Source organism: Peromyscus eremicus, chromosome 3 (genome assembly GCF_949786415.1).
Source record: "Peromyscus eremicus chromosome 3, PerEre_H2_v1, whole genome shotgun sequence".
NCBI classification, from domain to species: domain Eukaryota; kingdom Metazoa; phylum Chordata; class Mammalia; order Rodentia; family Cricetidae; genus Peromyscus; species Peromyscus eremicus.
Window position 1 is genome coordinate 34070705 of NC_081418.1, and position 16246 is coordinate 34086950.

General features: G+C 40.5%; 1 protein-coding gene across 1 annotated transcript in view; it reads left to right on the forward strand.

Moving 5' to 3' along the window:
• The window catches only part of Cped1 (cadherin like and PC-esterase domain containing 1), a 273880-nt gene that overhangs the window by 153732 nt on the left and 103902 nt on the right, over window positions 1–16246 (forward strand). The window contains exon 15 of the mRNA XM_059257422.1: window positions 1684–1852. Coding sequence (XP_059113405.1) covers window positions 1684–1852 — 169 coding nt within the window. The remainder of the gene's footprint in view (window positions 1–1683; window positions 1853–16246) is intronic.

Genomic DNA, 16246 nt, shown 5'->3' on the forward strand with positions numbered 1-16246 from the left:
TCCTGAAAGATGATCCCTAGTATAGCAAGGAACTAGGAAAGGAAGATTTTTCATATTTCATATTTCCTGGTGAAAATCTGTGGGGGCAGTACTGCTGACTTTGCTCATCTTGCAGGGTTGATTTGTTTACTTACTTCCTTATTTGTTATTTTCTGTAGATGTTTTTGAAAGACTCTAACTCTTTTGTTTGAAAATTTGAACAGAACCAGAACCTCGTCACATATAGTGTCCATAAAGAGGAAGATACAAGTCCATGTCATAGGGCAGAGGTTCTCAACCTGTGGGTCTCAACCCCCTTTGGGAATTGAATGACCCTTTCACAGGGGTCACCTAAGACCATTGGAAAACACAGATACTTGCATTAATATAGGTGAAATTTTTAAGGCCACTCCACGTAGTTAAAAGGAAAATTTATTTAGTGGGTAACTTACAAATGAAGGGATAGGTAGATGGTGGGTTCTGGGAAAGATGCAGCGCAGTCCGGCAGTGTTCTCTGGAGAACTCTTCTTGATCTACCTCTATCATCCAGGTCCAGGAAACAAGAGAGCATGGCATGTCCCCATCTCGGGTCTTCAGGGCCCTCCCTTGGCCTCGCCTTGTAGGCGTGACAGTTACCGAAGCCTCAATGGGGGTTGGAACTTCCAGACCAAAGCTGGAATGGCTACCCACTACACATTACAATTCACAACAGTAGCAAAACCTCAGTTGTGAAGTAGCGATGTAAATAATGTTATGGTTGGAGGTCATCACAACATGAGGAGCTGTATTAAAGGGTTGCAGCATTAGGAAGGTTGAGAACCACTACTATAGGGAAAGAATGTGCTTGGCATGATGACAGTCCAGTTCAGTGTAAAGAAAGGAGGATTTGAGCTCAGGATACCCCTTCATTAGTAGAGTGCTTGCCTAGCATACAGGAAACCTTGGGTTCAATACTCAGTTGGAGGTCCGTCTGGGTTACATGAGACTGTCTGTCAAAAAAAAAAGGATAGAAAGAAGGAAGAGGGAGGAAGGGAAGAAAGGAAAGAAGAAAAGAATGAAATAAGAGAAAGGAAAAGAGGATTCAGGTTACTCTGATCTGGGTTCTACCCTGGCTCTACCATGTAACTAGAGGTAATTTGATTACCAGTTCTTTTTAAGATTCTCTGTATTGCTGGGCATTTATAGTACACACCTTTAATCCCAGGCATGTCTCTTAGGAGGCAGAGGCAGGTATATCTCTAAGTTTGAGGCCAGACTGGTCTACAGAGTGAGTTTCAGGATAGCCAGGGCTACACACAGAAACCTTGCCTCGAAAAAAAAAAAAAAAAAAGATAATCTCTATATTTACAAAAAGGGCCATTGTGGTTTTGTATAGAGCTGTTGTAATAGAAGTAATTCCCAACCCTGACAGGTGGTTAATCAATATTAGTTTCTTTCCCTCTAGTCATGACTTGTCCTGAAAGATGATCCCTAGTATAGCAAGGAACTAGGAAAGACGATTTTTCATATTTCATATTTCTTATGAAATTATGCAGCTCTTGCATGTTTTAGGCAAGTAACCATCATCATCATCATCATCATCATCATCATCATAATCATAATAAATACTGATGTCTGAATCTGTTTGGCCTGAATCATTGCCCCCATCCATATTAAAACTCTTCCATCTCTCACACTCCATCTTCTTCCACTGTCTGCCCTCAGCTTTGCCAACTATCCTCTGGGATTAGGAATGAACAGAATTTCCATGTTCGTGGTGGATGAATCTCCCGCAGAGGGTGACACAGTAACCACATATAAACTCACCATCTATAGAGAAGACCGCCCAAGTCTGCCCTTCTTTGAGGATTTCACAGCATGCGGTTTTGTACAAGTGAGTTCACTGTGCGTTCACACTTGTGTTGAATTGGGAATGATTAGTTAATCCGTTGAGAAGTGCCAAATGCCATTGTTGCACACGAAGTGTTGTGCTTCTCTAAGCCGTGATAGCTGCAGCAGTCGGGGCCCAGGGTGGTATCTGAAGCCCCTCCTTCTACGTGATGGCCACACTCTGTGCTCACTGGGCTCAGGGGTTCATCACGGTTACTATTTAACAACATTGTTGAGCAATGACAGCTATGGATTTGGCTTTGCATTGCCCATTTAAACTTTCTTGTTTTTCTTGGATTTGTCCCTAGATCTCCTTTTGAAATTTTAAACTGGATCCAATGGAATTTATTGTAAAGAGAGAGAGAGAGAGAGAGAGAGAGAGAGAGAGAGAGAGAGAGAGAGAGAGAGAGAAACTTACGAAATGAAATTTGCTTGGCATAGATGTATTTCTCATTTATGTCTCAGACCTTAATCACTTCTCAAGGCTGTGGCTTCTCCTTTGAGAAACACATTCCACTTTGTAGCCTTACTGGTTAGGGAGGAGAATTTCTATTACCCTCTGACTTTGCCTTTTCGTCAGCTTTTCCTTACAGTTTCTTTTCCTTAAAGAAGTATAGTACATACATAACCATCTACATCACCTCATACCATACCAACAGATGATGACAGACAGGTAGGAGCTAGAACTCTGAGCATGTACTTCCTAATTCATCCAGAAAGTATAATCACAAATATACTCACACAGTGTCAAAAGGATGCGCTCGTTATCAGGAGCTTTGCAGTAGAGAGGATCAAACAGGATTATGACCCCCCCGGGCCTTCGTGGTTGGGAAGAACCCCACAATTGTTTATATAGTCATTTAGTGGCCAGACACTACAGTCCTTCCCTTCTCCCTCATCTGTTACCAAGAGCTTAATACCACTTCATAAGGTTATTCATTTCGTAGATTTTTTTTTCCTAAGGAAATATAAATCTTAACCTCAGGAATTCTCATAAAATCAGAGGGAATTCTACATTGTTGTAAAGAGTATTGTAAAGCAAAGCAAACAACTGAAAGTTATCAATCCATTTTTGTAAGTAAAAGGGAAGCCAGGTGACTCTTCCGAAGCCCACGTCTGTTTTAGTGCATGTGGTGCTGTCCTTCCCTGATACTCCCTTCCTCCTCTCTAATGCCTGCGCTTACACATACGTAAGAACCTTTGTTATTTTTAATTTATTTCTTTCATTTAAATTTTATTTCGTACAATATATTTTGGTCATGGTTTTCCCTTCCAATATTTTCTTTATTAACCCCAGTTTGTTCCATCAGAGAGAAGCCAGACATATAAAGACACATTGTGTCTGTTTAATAGACATTTAAAAGCAGGTAAAATTAACAGGATTATAGAGACCAGAACAGCTGTTATCTGGGAGCTATCAATGCCCATATTCATGAAGGGACTCTTTGAGGAAATGCCTTATATCCTAATCAGGGTGATGGCTACTTATATGAACAAGTGATATATAGATATATGAAAACTGTGCCCTTAAAACTTATATAATTTACTATATACTATCTATGTAATGTAGAAAATACATATGAAATAGTTGGACAAGTTTTCATATAAATTTTAGTTCAGTAAAATAAGAAAAACAATGTTAGAAGGGAAGTTTGAATGATTATTTTCCAAGACATATCTCACTTATCAAATACCATATTGATCAGAAACAAGTTAATTACCGAGCAATTGCCATAGAGAATGGATTATACTTATTACTATAACATGAGGAAAAATATTAGAAAATTCTTGTGGGATGAATCTCACAGACGACTGCAGGAAACTATTTCAGTCATTTATGAATCCTTTCCAGGAGTTCTTACTTGAAAGTCTATGTGTGGTCCTTCAGTAAGTACTATATTTTATAACATGGAAAGTGTTCAATAGTATTTTAACCGTTCATTTATAAAAATTCTCGAATGAGTGAGTAGAAAAGTATGGCAAATAATGCAGCTTACTTTCAACGCTTAGCTAGGCCTGAGCTGCCATGTGACCTGCAGGAGGTGGGGTCAGTCTGTGTCACATAGGCTCCACCTCCAATTCTACCCAGAAACCCCCTGTGCTGGTTAATTTTTTTCACTGCTGTTACAAAAATACGTGACCAAAAAGCAACTCAGAGAAGAGAGAAAGTTCACTCTGGCTTACAGTTTGAGGGTACACCAGCATGGCCCGGAAGGTACAGAGGCAGGAGCATGAGGTAGCTGGTCATATTTCCTTTAGAGTCAGGAACCAGTGATGAATGCTGGTGCTCAGCCAAGCATCTCCTTTAAAAAAATTATATATATACATATATATATATAATTACAAATTTTTGTTTATTTTTTTTAAAGATTTATTTATTTATTATACATACAGTATTTTGCCTGCATTATGTCTGCACACCAGAAGAGGGCACAAGATCTCATTACAGATGGTTGTGAGCCACCATGTGGTTGCTGGGAATTGAACTCAGGACATCCTGACAACAGTTTCCCCTTCCTTTTCTCCTCCCATTTCCTCCCCTCCCCTCTCCTCCTCGCTACCCCCACCTCCACCTCCACCTCCCACCTAACCACCCCCCATTCACTCCTCCTCCCTCTCCATTCAGAAGTGGATAAGACCTCCCATGGGTGTCAACAATGCATGGCATATCAAGTTGAGGCAGGACCAAGCTCCTCCCCCTGCATCAAGGCTGGGCGAGGTGATACTCAGCTTCTCCTTCTGTTCAGCTTGGAACCCTGGCTGTGGAATGGTGCCACCTACATTTAAGCTCTGTGTCTTCTCTTCCTAGTTAAACCTCTTTTGAAAAGCCCTCATAAACAATCCCAGGGGTACCACTTTGCAAACAAATCCAAATAATCCAGCAAAATTGACTATGAAGATTACTGCTTAGGGTCATAATCATCTTTAGGCTTCAGTGCTGATAAAATCACAAAGGTTCAGATGCATAGAAAGTGAGAGGGATTGATTCCTAATCACCAATTCTTAGGTTCTTAAGAATCCGACTTAAACTAATAGCAAGGCAGATATATATCACAAAACCTAAAATGTTTACTCTTCCAACCCCGCCCCATTTCTGCTATTGTATTGTTAGGATTAAAGTCCACAGCACATTATTTTTAAGTTATGTTTAATATGTTTAAACAGAAAAATAAACTGTTTAATATCAGTCCCCAAACTTATACATGCAAGCTTAAAAGGGAAGAAATTAAACATTGATCACATTTTATTTTCCAGTAAAAAAGGGAAATTGCAACTTCTCCTTGCATTTCAAATTAGATTTTGGTTTATGGTCTCTATTGTTCAGTTTAAAATTAATGTCTTAGTCCATTCATGTTGCTATAACAAAATGCCTGTAGTTAGTAATTTATAAAGAATAGAAGTTTATTTCTCACAGTTCTAGAGGCTGAGAGTCTCAATATCATGTCTTTGGAACTCTGTCAAGGCCTCTGGATACTCCCACGGTAGTAGAGGGAAAAAGGACGCAGGCTGTGTTCCATGTGGGGAGGAGCCAAGGAGCAAGATAAGGGCCTCAGCTGTTGATGAGACACTAACCCTTCCACAGGGGCCCCAGTCCTTTTACAAGGACTAAGGCACAGCCTTCATGACAAAATCCTATCCTAAAAGATCCCACCTCCCAATACTCTACAGTGGGGTTGTTTTAACACATAAACTTTGGGAGTCATTCAGTTCATAGCAAATACAGAAAGTAACCCACTTTCAAATAACCAAAACAGGACAGTTCAATTTGGGTGCCATCAAACCTCTCACTTCTCTTCCCCTTGTTCTCTTCCTTCTGGGAATCAACTGTTCACTTTACCGTTTCACCAGAAGATTAGCAGGGAAGAGAAAGCAGACCTATAAAGCATACTAGTTGGTTAAAAGCCAGTTTCCATGGTGTTTTGGTGAATGATAAGATCTTTAAATTATAAGCTATTTTGTGTCCTTTGTATGTCCAAGCATTACTAAATATGTAATTGACCATAATAAACTATTTGAAATTACTTAATATCTTTATTTCAATTATGGTTATGACAATAGAAATTGTATATAGTTGTCCCAAAGTGGTTTTAGTCATTGTAGGTAAGGAGGGAAATTTTTATATAATTAATATAAATAGTTAGATTGGGCCACCTATTTCAAGCCCAGCACCACTGACATTTGGACATGGACAATTTGCAAGATAACTATCTCTGAACATTATTGTAGACCCCTTCTGAAAGTGGTGACAATATATGTCCCCAGAGATTGCCAATGTCTCCTTTGGGGAGGGATCAATACCAATGAAAAGCATGATACTTAAAGCAATATGCTTTCTTCCCTGAGTAACACTATGTTAAACGAGTGTGAATGGCTTTCAGGTATTCCTTAAATGGTGTCTGCTGGAGACTCATTCTCATATTTCATCATCCTTACATTTTAATTACTTCTAGTTCTGCTCACTAGCTAGTCATCTTTTCTGCCTAGTGTAATTACTACAATCACAAATGTGCGTTCAATTATAGAAAACATGTTCTTAATGAAACCTAAAACCATCATGCGACTGACACACTTAGATTGTTACTGCATTTAGATTTATCCATAAATGTGTAAGGCTTCACTGCTAAGAAAAAAAAGGTTTAGAAGGTAATAAATAAACTGTTACTGTGGCTGGAAAATGTCATGTTTAGGAAATAATAAAATATATTTATGTTCAAAGGAAATTGAAATACACATGGAAAAGTATTTCTTTTACTACCTCTTTCCAAATCAAAGTTTTGAAATGGATAACAATAACTCCACAGAAACTGATTTGTGTAGTTGATCTACAGTCTGGTGTACATTTTGCCTCCAAAGCACTATGTTGGGAGAGAGTCATAAATAAGGTCTTCAGGAAGGTCATACAGCAGAAGCCTAGAGGACCGTGTTCCATGGATGTATTGGCTAGAACCGTTTTTATCTTAAAGTGGATTATTATACACAAAGAGGGAAATACTGAGGAAAGAGAAAATGGTATTTGTGAAACCATTCAGCATTTGGCTATGCATTTCATTAACTGGCATATGCTGCTTTATAAAAAGAAAGATTAGCCACTTAGATGCCACGCTACTAAATTCTATACAAATGACTCCAATTCAGAGTTTAGAAATGCTTTATAATTCTCTCATTTATTTTTGCACCCTCCTAGAACCGCAGAGAAATACTATAAAGTAGCTCATAGAGATGCTTGTCTAATGTCTTAACAAAAATTTATATTAAGAGAATAGGGGTGTATTTATCAACAATTACTTATAAAATGCCAGTTAGTTTACTGAGTGATTATCCACTAGTTATCTTACCTACTTCAGTCTACCAGTTTCCCCACGATGGCATGCATCCGTGCTACTGTGGCACACTCTCAAATGTTAATGAGTTCAAAGCACCTGCTCCGCCCTATGCTCCTCTCACACACTGTGTGCTGGAGGAAAGTCAGCGGGTGCAGAAGAGGCAGCGGCAGAAGCCCTAAGGCAGCGTCCGTAGAACTTCATTGTGCACCAAGCCTTAACCAAACACCTCGCCATCTTGTTTTATTCACCTGTAACCCTGGTCATGGGTAAATTAAAAAAAAAAATCTTCCTTCTGCCATTTTAGAAAAATATACTGAGAAGCCAAGACTTTAGAAGTGGTTAGAAACCTGGTCCAGGCTTTCTATGTAATCAGTGGCAAGAGTGGGCTTTTGCTACATGTTCTCCTCAACTTCCAGTGGGTTTTCATCCTGTCAAATCCTCCATGCCTTGAAACTACCTTGTGGGAAATTCACTTAGGGGCCAGTGATATGGCTCAGCAGTCAAGCACTTGCTGCCAAGCCTGACAACTTGAATTTGAGCCCTTGGACCACATAAAGGAAGGAGAGCACCAACTGACTTCTGTACGTTGTCCTCTGACTTCTCCACATGTATTGTGGTGTGTGTCCTCTGCCCTTCCTGCCGCCAGAGTCAAAAATTAAACCAAAGTTTTCAAATTAATTTAGCACACTAACTGCCGGGCATCACAGCTTAGTACAGCCTGCTCCAGTAGGCTCAGATGTTCAAATGTCATCATAGGCTGGGAAAGTATTGTGTGCCCTAAACCTTGTGCCTAACAGAGAGTGAGCCTATTCATTCACTTCACTGTGAAGGATCTGTGGTGACCGAACCCATTTCATTATTGATGACTCAGGCTTTATTAAGAACTCTTGGCTTGCCGGGCAGTGGTGGCACACGCCTTTAATCCTAGCACTCGGGAGGCAGAGGCAGGTGGATCTTTGTGAGTTCGAGGCCAGCCTGGTCTGCAAAGCTACACAGAAAAACCCTGTCTAGAAAAACTCTTGGCTTAAACACTTATCCTTGCTGGGTTTGCACACTTACATCTGTAGACTGAATGCCTTTTATGAACTTCCTTCAAAATCCCACATAGTACCAAGGGAAGGACAGAATTCTTTCCATATGCAGTATGTCACCTGGCATTTTGAGTGTGAAGGACTTCTTCATAGGCAGGAGGCATTTATATATATTCAAGTCATGGCCTTCTTTGCATGGAGTTCAGTTTCTTCAGAAGCATGTGATGATAGGAGGGGTACCCTTTAATTCACAATCTGCTTAGCACTTACATGGCCATTCTGTGTTGGTGAAAGAGTGATGTCACTCACCCAATGCATAACATATGGTCAGATGAATTAGTATTTAAATCAAATCTTTTGCTTGCCACATCTGTTCTATGTGTCTTCCTAAGCCACATCTGCTTCCATTATTAGAAATAAACTTGTTTCTCTGTTAGCCTAGGAGGTCCAGTGCCATGTGGAAGAAAGTGGATCTCCCTTACTTCCAATGTGATGTGTGAGAGGCTCTTCCTGGGGACACACAACACACACATCTCTCACTCTAGACAGTGACCCCACAACAGACCAAAGTAATGATGGCAACCAAGTCCAACATGTACTACCAGGAGCAGGGATGACTCAAAAGCAGGAGGATCACCAAGAAGCCCATCTGAACCAGGGGCAACATCTCAGAGAGCTGTAACCTGGGTGCTCTCTGCACAACCTGCAGGCAGCTCCACAAGTCCTCAAAATCTCCTCTGGGCAGCTCAAAGTCCCCTCACACAGCAGTCGTTTACTCTTCTCATAAAGCTGAGGAGGGGCCTTCAAGAATATCCCAAGTTGCTGCTTTTCTGGAAGACATCTTGTCTACCTCCCGAGTGTCATAAGCCTCCCTCTCTGTCCTGAAAGGAGTGTATCAGTCAGAAAAGTCTGGGCATGACAGTTGCATCTAGAATGAAAATTTCTATTTTATTTCCTCGGTTTGCTTGAAGGGTTTGCTCTAGCAGTCTGAGAACTTGTGCTCTGATTTCTAAGCTGGACGAAGAAATAGAAAAGAACTTGAGGGAAGGGGTGCTCTTTTTGTTGTTGTTTCCATTTGTGTCTCTAAAAACACTCTGGAGTAACTAGATTTCAAATATGGCATTCGAAACTTTGGAGGATACCATAGCAAAAGAGAAGTATACAAGAGGGTCTCTTCAATAACTTCAAATCCCAGCTCCCACTTTGTGCCAGATTTAATTGCTCAGAAGGGTCCCCAGCATTTTTATCTCACATTTTCCACATCCTTTTCTGTTTCTAAAGTACAAAGGAACTCTGCCAAAGGTTTTCACCAGGAAAGGGACCAAACCAACAGTAGAACATGACTTACTGGAAAGAGCCATGGTAAGCCACACGGTTTGGCTTTCCACAGGACAAGGGAAAGCAAAGGATGCCTCTGGGCCAGTGGTCCTTCACTGTCAGGAGCACACAAGGCATGTCTTGGAGTACCTGGTAAAAATTTTGAACCTCCAACTCAAGAAATGGCATTCATTCCCAAGGCATTATGCTATTTCAAAATTATGAAAACTCCTCGATAAATTTCTCTGTCCTAGAAAGTCAAAATCTAAAGCAGAATAATCGCAAGTGACAAATATAATAAGGATAATATCATCTCTTATGTAAACATGTATTATTAACATTCAATTTATTGAATGCCTACTTTATTTAGATAGTGAACTATTTACATATAATTGTTTCATTTCTGGCTTGAATATAAAAATAGTATTTATGTGTCTTACTTAGGGTTTCTATTGCTGTTACTAAACACCATGGCCAAAAAACAAGTTGGGGAGGAAAGAGTCTATTTGGCTTACACTTCCACATTGATGTTCACCAATGAAGGCAGTTAAGACAGGAACTTAAACAGAGCAGGAACCTGGAGTCAGGAGCTGATGCAGAGGCCATGGAGGAGTGCTGCTTACTGGCTTGTTTCCTCTGGCTTGCTCAGCCTACTTTCTTATAGAACCCAGGACCACCATCCCAGGGATGGTACTATCTACAATGGGCTGGGCCCTCCTCCATTGATCACTGATTGGGACAATGCCTTGCAGCTGGATCTCATGGAGGCATTCCCTCAACTGAGGCTCCTTCCTCTGTGATGGCTCCAGCTTGTGTCAAAGATGACACACAAAACCAACCAGTGCACTTTGTCACAACATGGTGCTTTGGAATCCTGTGCGGACCTTTAATGATGTTATGTTTTTCAAAGCAAAATGCTACTAAATGTAATGCTTACTGGAGAGGCAATCACCTATAAGGATCTACATAGTCATTGCTTCCTCTCACAGACCCATTAAGTATGTATGAGCTGTAGGTGATGGTGTTCTGAAAACACACACTAACTTATCATCTATCATTAAGGCCATTTATATTGTCATTAGCAAGAGACACAGATGTGCTTTCTTCTAGCAGACTACAATGAATAATTCAATTTTTGTTCAAAGAACACTTGGCCAATGTTTCAATTAGGTAATGCCGAGAAAATTTCCACATGCATTCAACTGTGCCGTTTCCTTCCAAGGGTGTGTGTTGATTGAAAAAGAGTAGAGAATGGAGTCTATCTTGCAGGTGACTTCACTAACTGTGGGGTCCTAGGCCGGTTTGGTTTGTGTTCTGAAAAAACAGAATCAAGATGCTTTCCTCCGTCCCTCCGTCCCTCCGTCCCTCCGTCCCTCTGTCCCTCCGTCCCTCTTCCTTTTCTCCCTCATCTCCTCCCTCCTGGCCTTCCCCCTTTCTGTCTTTCTTTTTCTGGAAACAGGGTCTTACTATGCAGAGATCTACCTACCTCTACCTCCCAAGTGCTGAGATTAAAGGCTTGTGCCAGCATGTCCAGTTTTACTTTCTTTTAAAAGTCCTACTAACAGGTCTCTTTTTCTTTTTCACTCTTACTCCTTTTCTTAGGTAGCACTATGTTTAAAACATTGCTCCTGGACTCAATGTTTGTTTGTTCGTTCATTTTTATGCAGTAGCCCTCTGCTTGGACCTTGTTGTTTAACAATGTAGAAAAGATAATATAACCATTTGAGTAGTTTAATAATCTGGAAAAGTAATATTACATGTGGTATTCTTGACCTGAAACTGTATTTTAAAATGAAGTTCCTGGTAAAATTAAAAGATCTGAGTTTCAGAGGTGTTGAAGCTTCAAGGGAGAGAGGAATCCTATCAAGTGAAATAATCCATCTTAAATATTGCTTTTGTTGTTTTTGTTTTTCTTTTTTTTTTTTTTTTTTTTTTTTTTTTTTTTTTTTTTTTTTTTTTTTTTTTTGGTTTTTCAAGACAGGGTTTCTCTGTGTAACAGCCCTAGCTGTCCTGGAACTCGAGCTGTAGACCAGGCTGGCCTTAAACTCACAGCGATCCACCTGCCTCTGCCTCTGCCTCTGCCTCTGCCTCTGCCTCTGCCTCTGCCTCCCGAGTGCTGGGGTTAAAGGTGTGTGCCACCATTGCCTGTTTTCCATATTGTTATCAAAATACTATGTGTACTGTCTAGAGCTGAGTCACCACTTACTGCTTGTGGGAAAATCTAGATACTTTCCTCACTTGCATGTAGTAATAGAAACACTAGTCCTAAAGAATGTCTTAAGGAAAAACTGGGTTAGTATTTGGAAATCTTGGAGCTATGCCTCAGCATAGAAAGTGCTCATATATTTAAATACATTTTTAAAAAATATAGGCAAAAATAAGTCTTTAGCTTAGTAAAAAGGCAAAGTTTTTTTTAAACGATGTCTAGTAAATATTGAAAGTTTTCAACTTGCTTATACTCAAATTTACATGTAAAATGATGTAGCTCAGTTGGTAGAGAGCTTGCTTAGCATGTGCAAAGCCCTAGACTCAGTCCCCAGCAGGACATATAAAAACTGCACATGATAGTGCATGCCTGTAATCTAGCACTTGGGGGCTGGAGCAGGAGAATCAGAAGTTCTAGGGCAGCCTGGCCTAGATGAAACCCTGTCAGAGAGAGGGAGAGAGCAAGCAATCATTTGGGGCTGGGGTGATGGCTTCTTTGGTAAAGTGCTTGGCAGGCGAGCACTGAGATAAGTTTGATTCTACAAGCAGTTTACTGAGAGGGATTTCTTTACTGAACTCAGAAACAAGCTTCACAGACATTATCTGGTAGAGTATACTGTGTTGAGATCCATGTTGTCAGCACCATTTCATAAGTAAGCAGTGGAAGATAACCGTGCTACCATTAGCCACAAGATACGGCCGCCATAAAATCCTATTTTCGTTGTATGGACCATCATTTTAAGGTGTTATTGCACAAGTACCTAAACTACTTCATAACTAGTAAGAAATGAGGGAACATTTTCACATCATAATTTCAGCCTACACTATATGGCTCTCTCCTGCTTTTTAAAAATAAGAATTTGTTCTAAGTGATTTAGGGAATATTTCCCAAATGTGAACACATCTTCCCAGACTAGGTGAGTGTAGCCCTAAAGGGTGTCTATAGTGATTATTTCAATCTTATTTCATACTTATTATGTGCTGGGTGCTATTTTAGTTGCCTAAAGTTTATGAACTCAAATTTCAAAATAAAACACAAGGTATGCAATTTCATAAGTTTTCCACAGGTACAAAAATGAAGGCTCAGAAAACTTGCTGATATTGCCTAGCTCTTAAGGACAAAGTCTACTTTGAATCTGGTCCCAGAACTACTTCAAAGCTATTTTATTGGCCACAATATGGCATTCTTATACAAGATCACTAAAACAGACGCAAGTTTCCAAAAGACTTTGGACAAAGAGTTAATTATTTTTTTCTATAAAAGATCATTTTAATTTTTATTACATTTAGAGAGAGAGACAGAGAGAGAGAGAGAGAGAGAGAGAGAGAGAGAGAGAGAAAACTTTGTTGTGCCATTTTATTCCTTCAATCATGTCAGTCTTAGGGATCAGACTCAGGCTTAGTGGCAAACACATTCATATTCTAAGCCAGTGGTTCTCAACATGGGGGTCACAACCCCTTTGGAGTCAAATGGGCCTTTCACAGGGGTCTCATGTTAGGTATCCTACATATCAGATATTTAAATTATAATTCAAACAATAGCAAAATTACAGTTATGAAGTAGCAACAAAAATAATTTTATGGTTGGGGGCCGCCACAACAGGAGGAACTGGTTTAAAGGGTCACAGCATTAGGAAGGTTGAGAATCACTGCTCTAAGCTATCTTGCTGGCCTTTTAAAAGGAAATCCTAAATCAAGTAGGACATAATCCACTGAACGTGTATTCTTAACTCCATGGAAAGATCACGGGACAGGGTCTTGCGGATGGGCTGTGCCGAGGGACCTGTAACCACTACACATAGGAGATGGCCCTGAATGGCTGAAAGTATTAATTGGAGTAAGTGAGTGGAGGAGCTTGACCCTCGATGTGGGACTGACCAGGGCTCTGAAGTCACAGCTTGCTGAGTGTGGTGTTCTGATGCCTCACTAAGCTTCTTCGTGAGGAGATCACTGATGGGGAAGGAAGCCTCAATAGCTGACTCAATGTTCATCCAGTTGACCAGTGGTCTCTCTTCATCTGTGCCAGAGAAGGAAGAGAATGTATGTGGAACTGTGGAGCCTCCGGGCAGTGTGTAGTTGTGCCTTACAGGGAGAGACAATTGAAGCCAGCCGTATCCCTGGGCTTGCTGGGCCAGCTCTGTACCCTCCAGAAAGTACCTAGTGCAGAACTAGTCATTCTAAATTGACAAGACGGTGACATATTACAAACTGGATAACTACTTCCCTTAACTAAAAGGAGTCCCTGCTTTTTAATTTAGAATTGTTTAGCAGATTCAGACACTGATATAATGAATCCCAGTCATTTTTACTCTACCCCATTACCTTCTCACATCTCTCTCCATCTGGAATCCCTGTTCTCAGACCCCTCCTACTTTCAGGTATTAATTTTTTGTGTCTGAGTTTAATCAGAATTTCTCGACCAAGCGTGGATGGGAGTCCATGTACTGGAGCAAGGACAACGTACCAGTGGCTATCCTACTGAGCAAAATGGTCGGTCCTTTCCCAACAACTGGTAATTGTCAACAGTCTGTAATGGGCCCTTCCCACATCCGGGATGAAACGCTCATGGGCCCAGTCTGTGCAGTAGGTCTTGTGCTGATAGCCACGGCTGCGGGGAGTTCATGAGTACAGCGGTTGGACCCTAGCCAGAAGAAATTTGCTCCACATTCCTTCACTTCGGCTCTCACATTCTTTCTGCCTCTTCTTCAGGGATGTTGCCTCAACCCTGGAGAAGGCAACACCACTCTCCCACTTAGGGCTGAGCTCCCCATCATCATTGATTCTCTGCGCTCTGGCCGGGTCTTGGTTTCTGCATTAATCACTTCCTGCTGCAGTAAGAAATTCCTCTGATGAAGGCTGAGTGTACCCCTGATCCATGGAGATAAATACGTGCGCTGAGAAGGCCATTTGATAACATGACTTAGTCATTCAGCAAAACAATAGCAGTATATTCCAGGCTGGGGCCTATGATCTTCTCAGCCACGTGCTCTTTGACTGAGTTCACAGAAAAAGGCATGGATTCCGTCCCATGGAGCAAGGCTCAGATCCAATCAGTAAGTGGCGGGCAGCCACTGTGACACTCCACCCATGGCATCATTGTACCAAAGGACTAGCTATTCCATGCCCCTATTTGCTAAGAATTAGTGAGAAATATTTTGGTATCACAAAATATAAAAATGATAAGATTTTCATGAGAAGAATGCAGTATAGTCAGAGGAGTTCTAAATTTTATAAAAAACATCCTGGGATGCTGTCTCCAAAGATGAGACTTACCTTGGTCATGTGTAAGCCCCTAGTAGGTGATCGGTAAATAAATAATTGCAGGCCGTGGGATCAACATATAAGATATAATTATTATACCAATTCCTGGTGCTGTTGATGGCTTTCATTTTTGATAGGGTGGAGCTAAGTAAATATTTCTCTTTGTCAAAACTGGCAACAAATGAAAACAAATGATTCGTGCAAAGCCCCCAAAATAGCCTGCCCCGCCTGGGCCTCTGGCATCGTCTCTCCCATGCTAAGTCCATCTGTGATCACAGACTCCTTGGCCTGGCATGCTGCCCTCCTTGCCAACTGGCCACATGGGCAGCCTCTCACCCCCTTTCTTAGCCAGAGCACAAATGTTAGATGAATTTCCTTTGAACCTTGCTCCCTCTTGGCTCTTAACATAGCCTAACTGCTTAGAAGAAACAGGTTGAGGGAGCCACAGAATCCCTTATTAATCATCTTTTTCTTTCTTCTTTTCTTTTTTGAGAAGCAAATATGAAAAGAATTTTTGTATTTCTCTAAGGTATTTAATATATTTATGATTAAAGAAGTTGTCCTACTTCTTAAAGATTTAATTAGATTTTGCCACCGCAATAGGAGAAATACTATCTAAACGGGCCACTAAAGCTTTCTGTACAACAATAATAGTACTGTTAACCAAGAGGGATAGGCATTTTCTTTGTGATGCTACATGAAGGAACCTATTTCTTCAGACTTCTTCACATGTATTAGACCAGCCAATCCGAATGTAAATAACTCAACACTCAATCTAACAAAATTATCTGTGTTCCGTGCTAGGAGGAAACATTCTGGAATGTTATATTCTTTTTAACACCATTATCCAGTTGGAACATTTTAAACCATAATGATAATAATTTCCAGCTGTCTCAAATCCTAAAAGTAAAGTGCCACCCCCCAAATATATTTTGTTACTGAGACATGTGTAAACAATTATGACTATCTAAACCATACTGGTATTGGTTTTCAAGCTCTCTCCAAACTGGAGGGGGAAAAATGCCTCTAATGAGTATGTTGATAAATACATCTGACTTCAAAAGTTGCTTTTTCAGACCCACAGAATAAAGATTTTGCTTTTTATCGTGTATAATAAAAATGGTATAAATTCTAAATTTCACATTCGAAAGGAGAAAAAGGCATGTGTACAGTTTATCCTTCTGATTTGGAAAATTCAGATTTTCCAAGAATTTGGGCAAGAGGGGATTTGCAAGTGGAAGGATATCCATCCATTTTCAA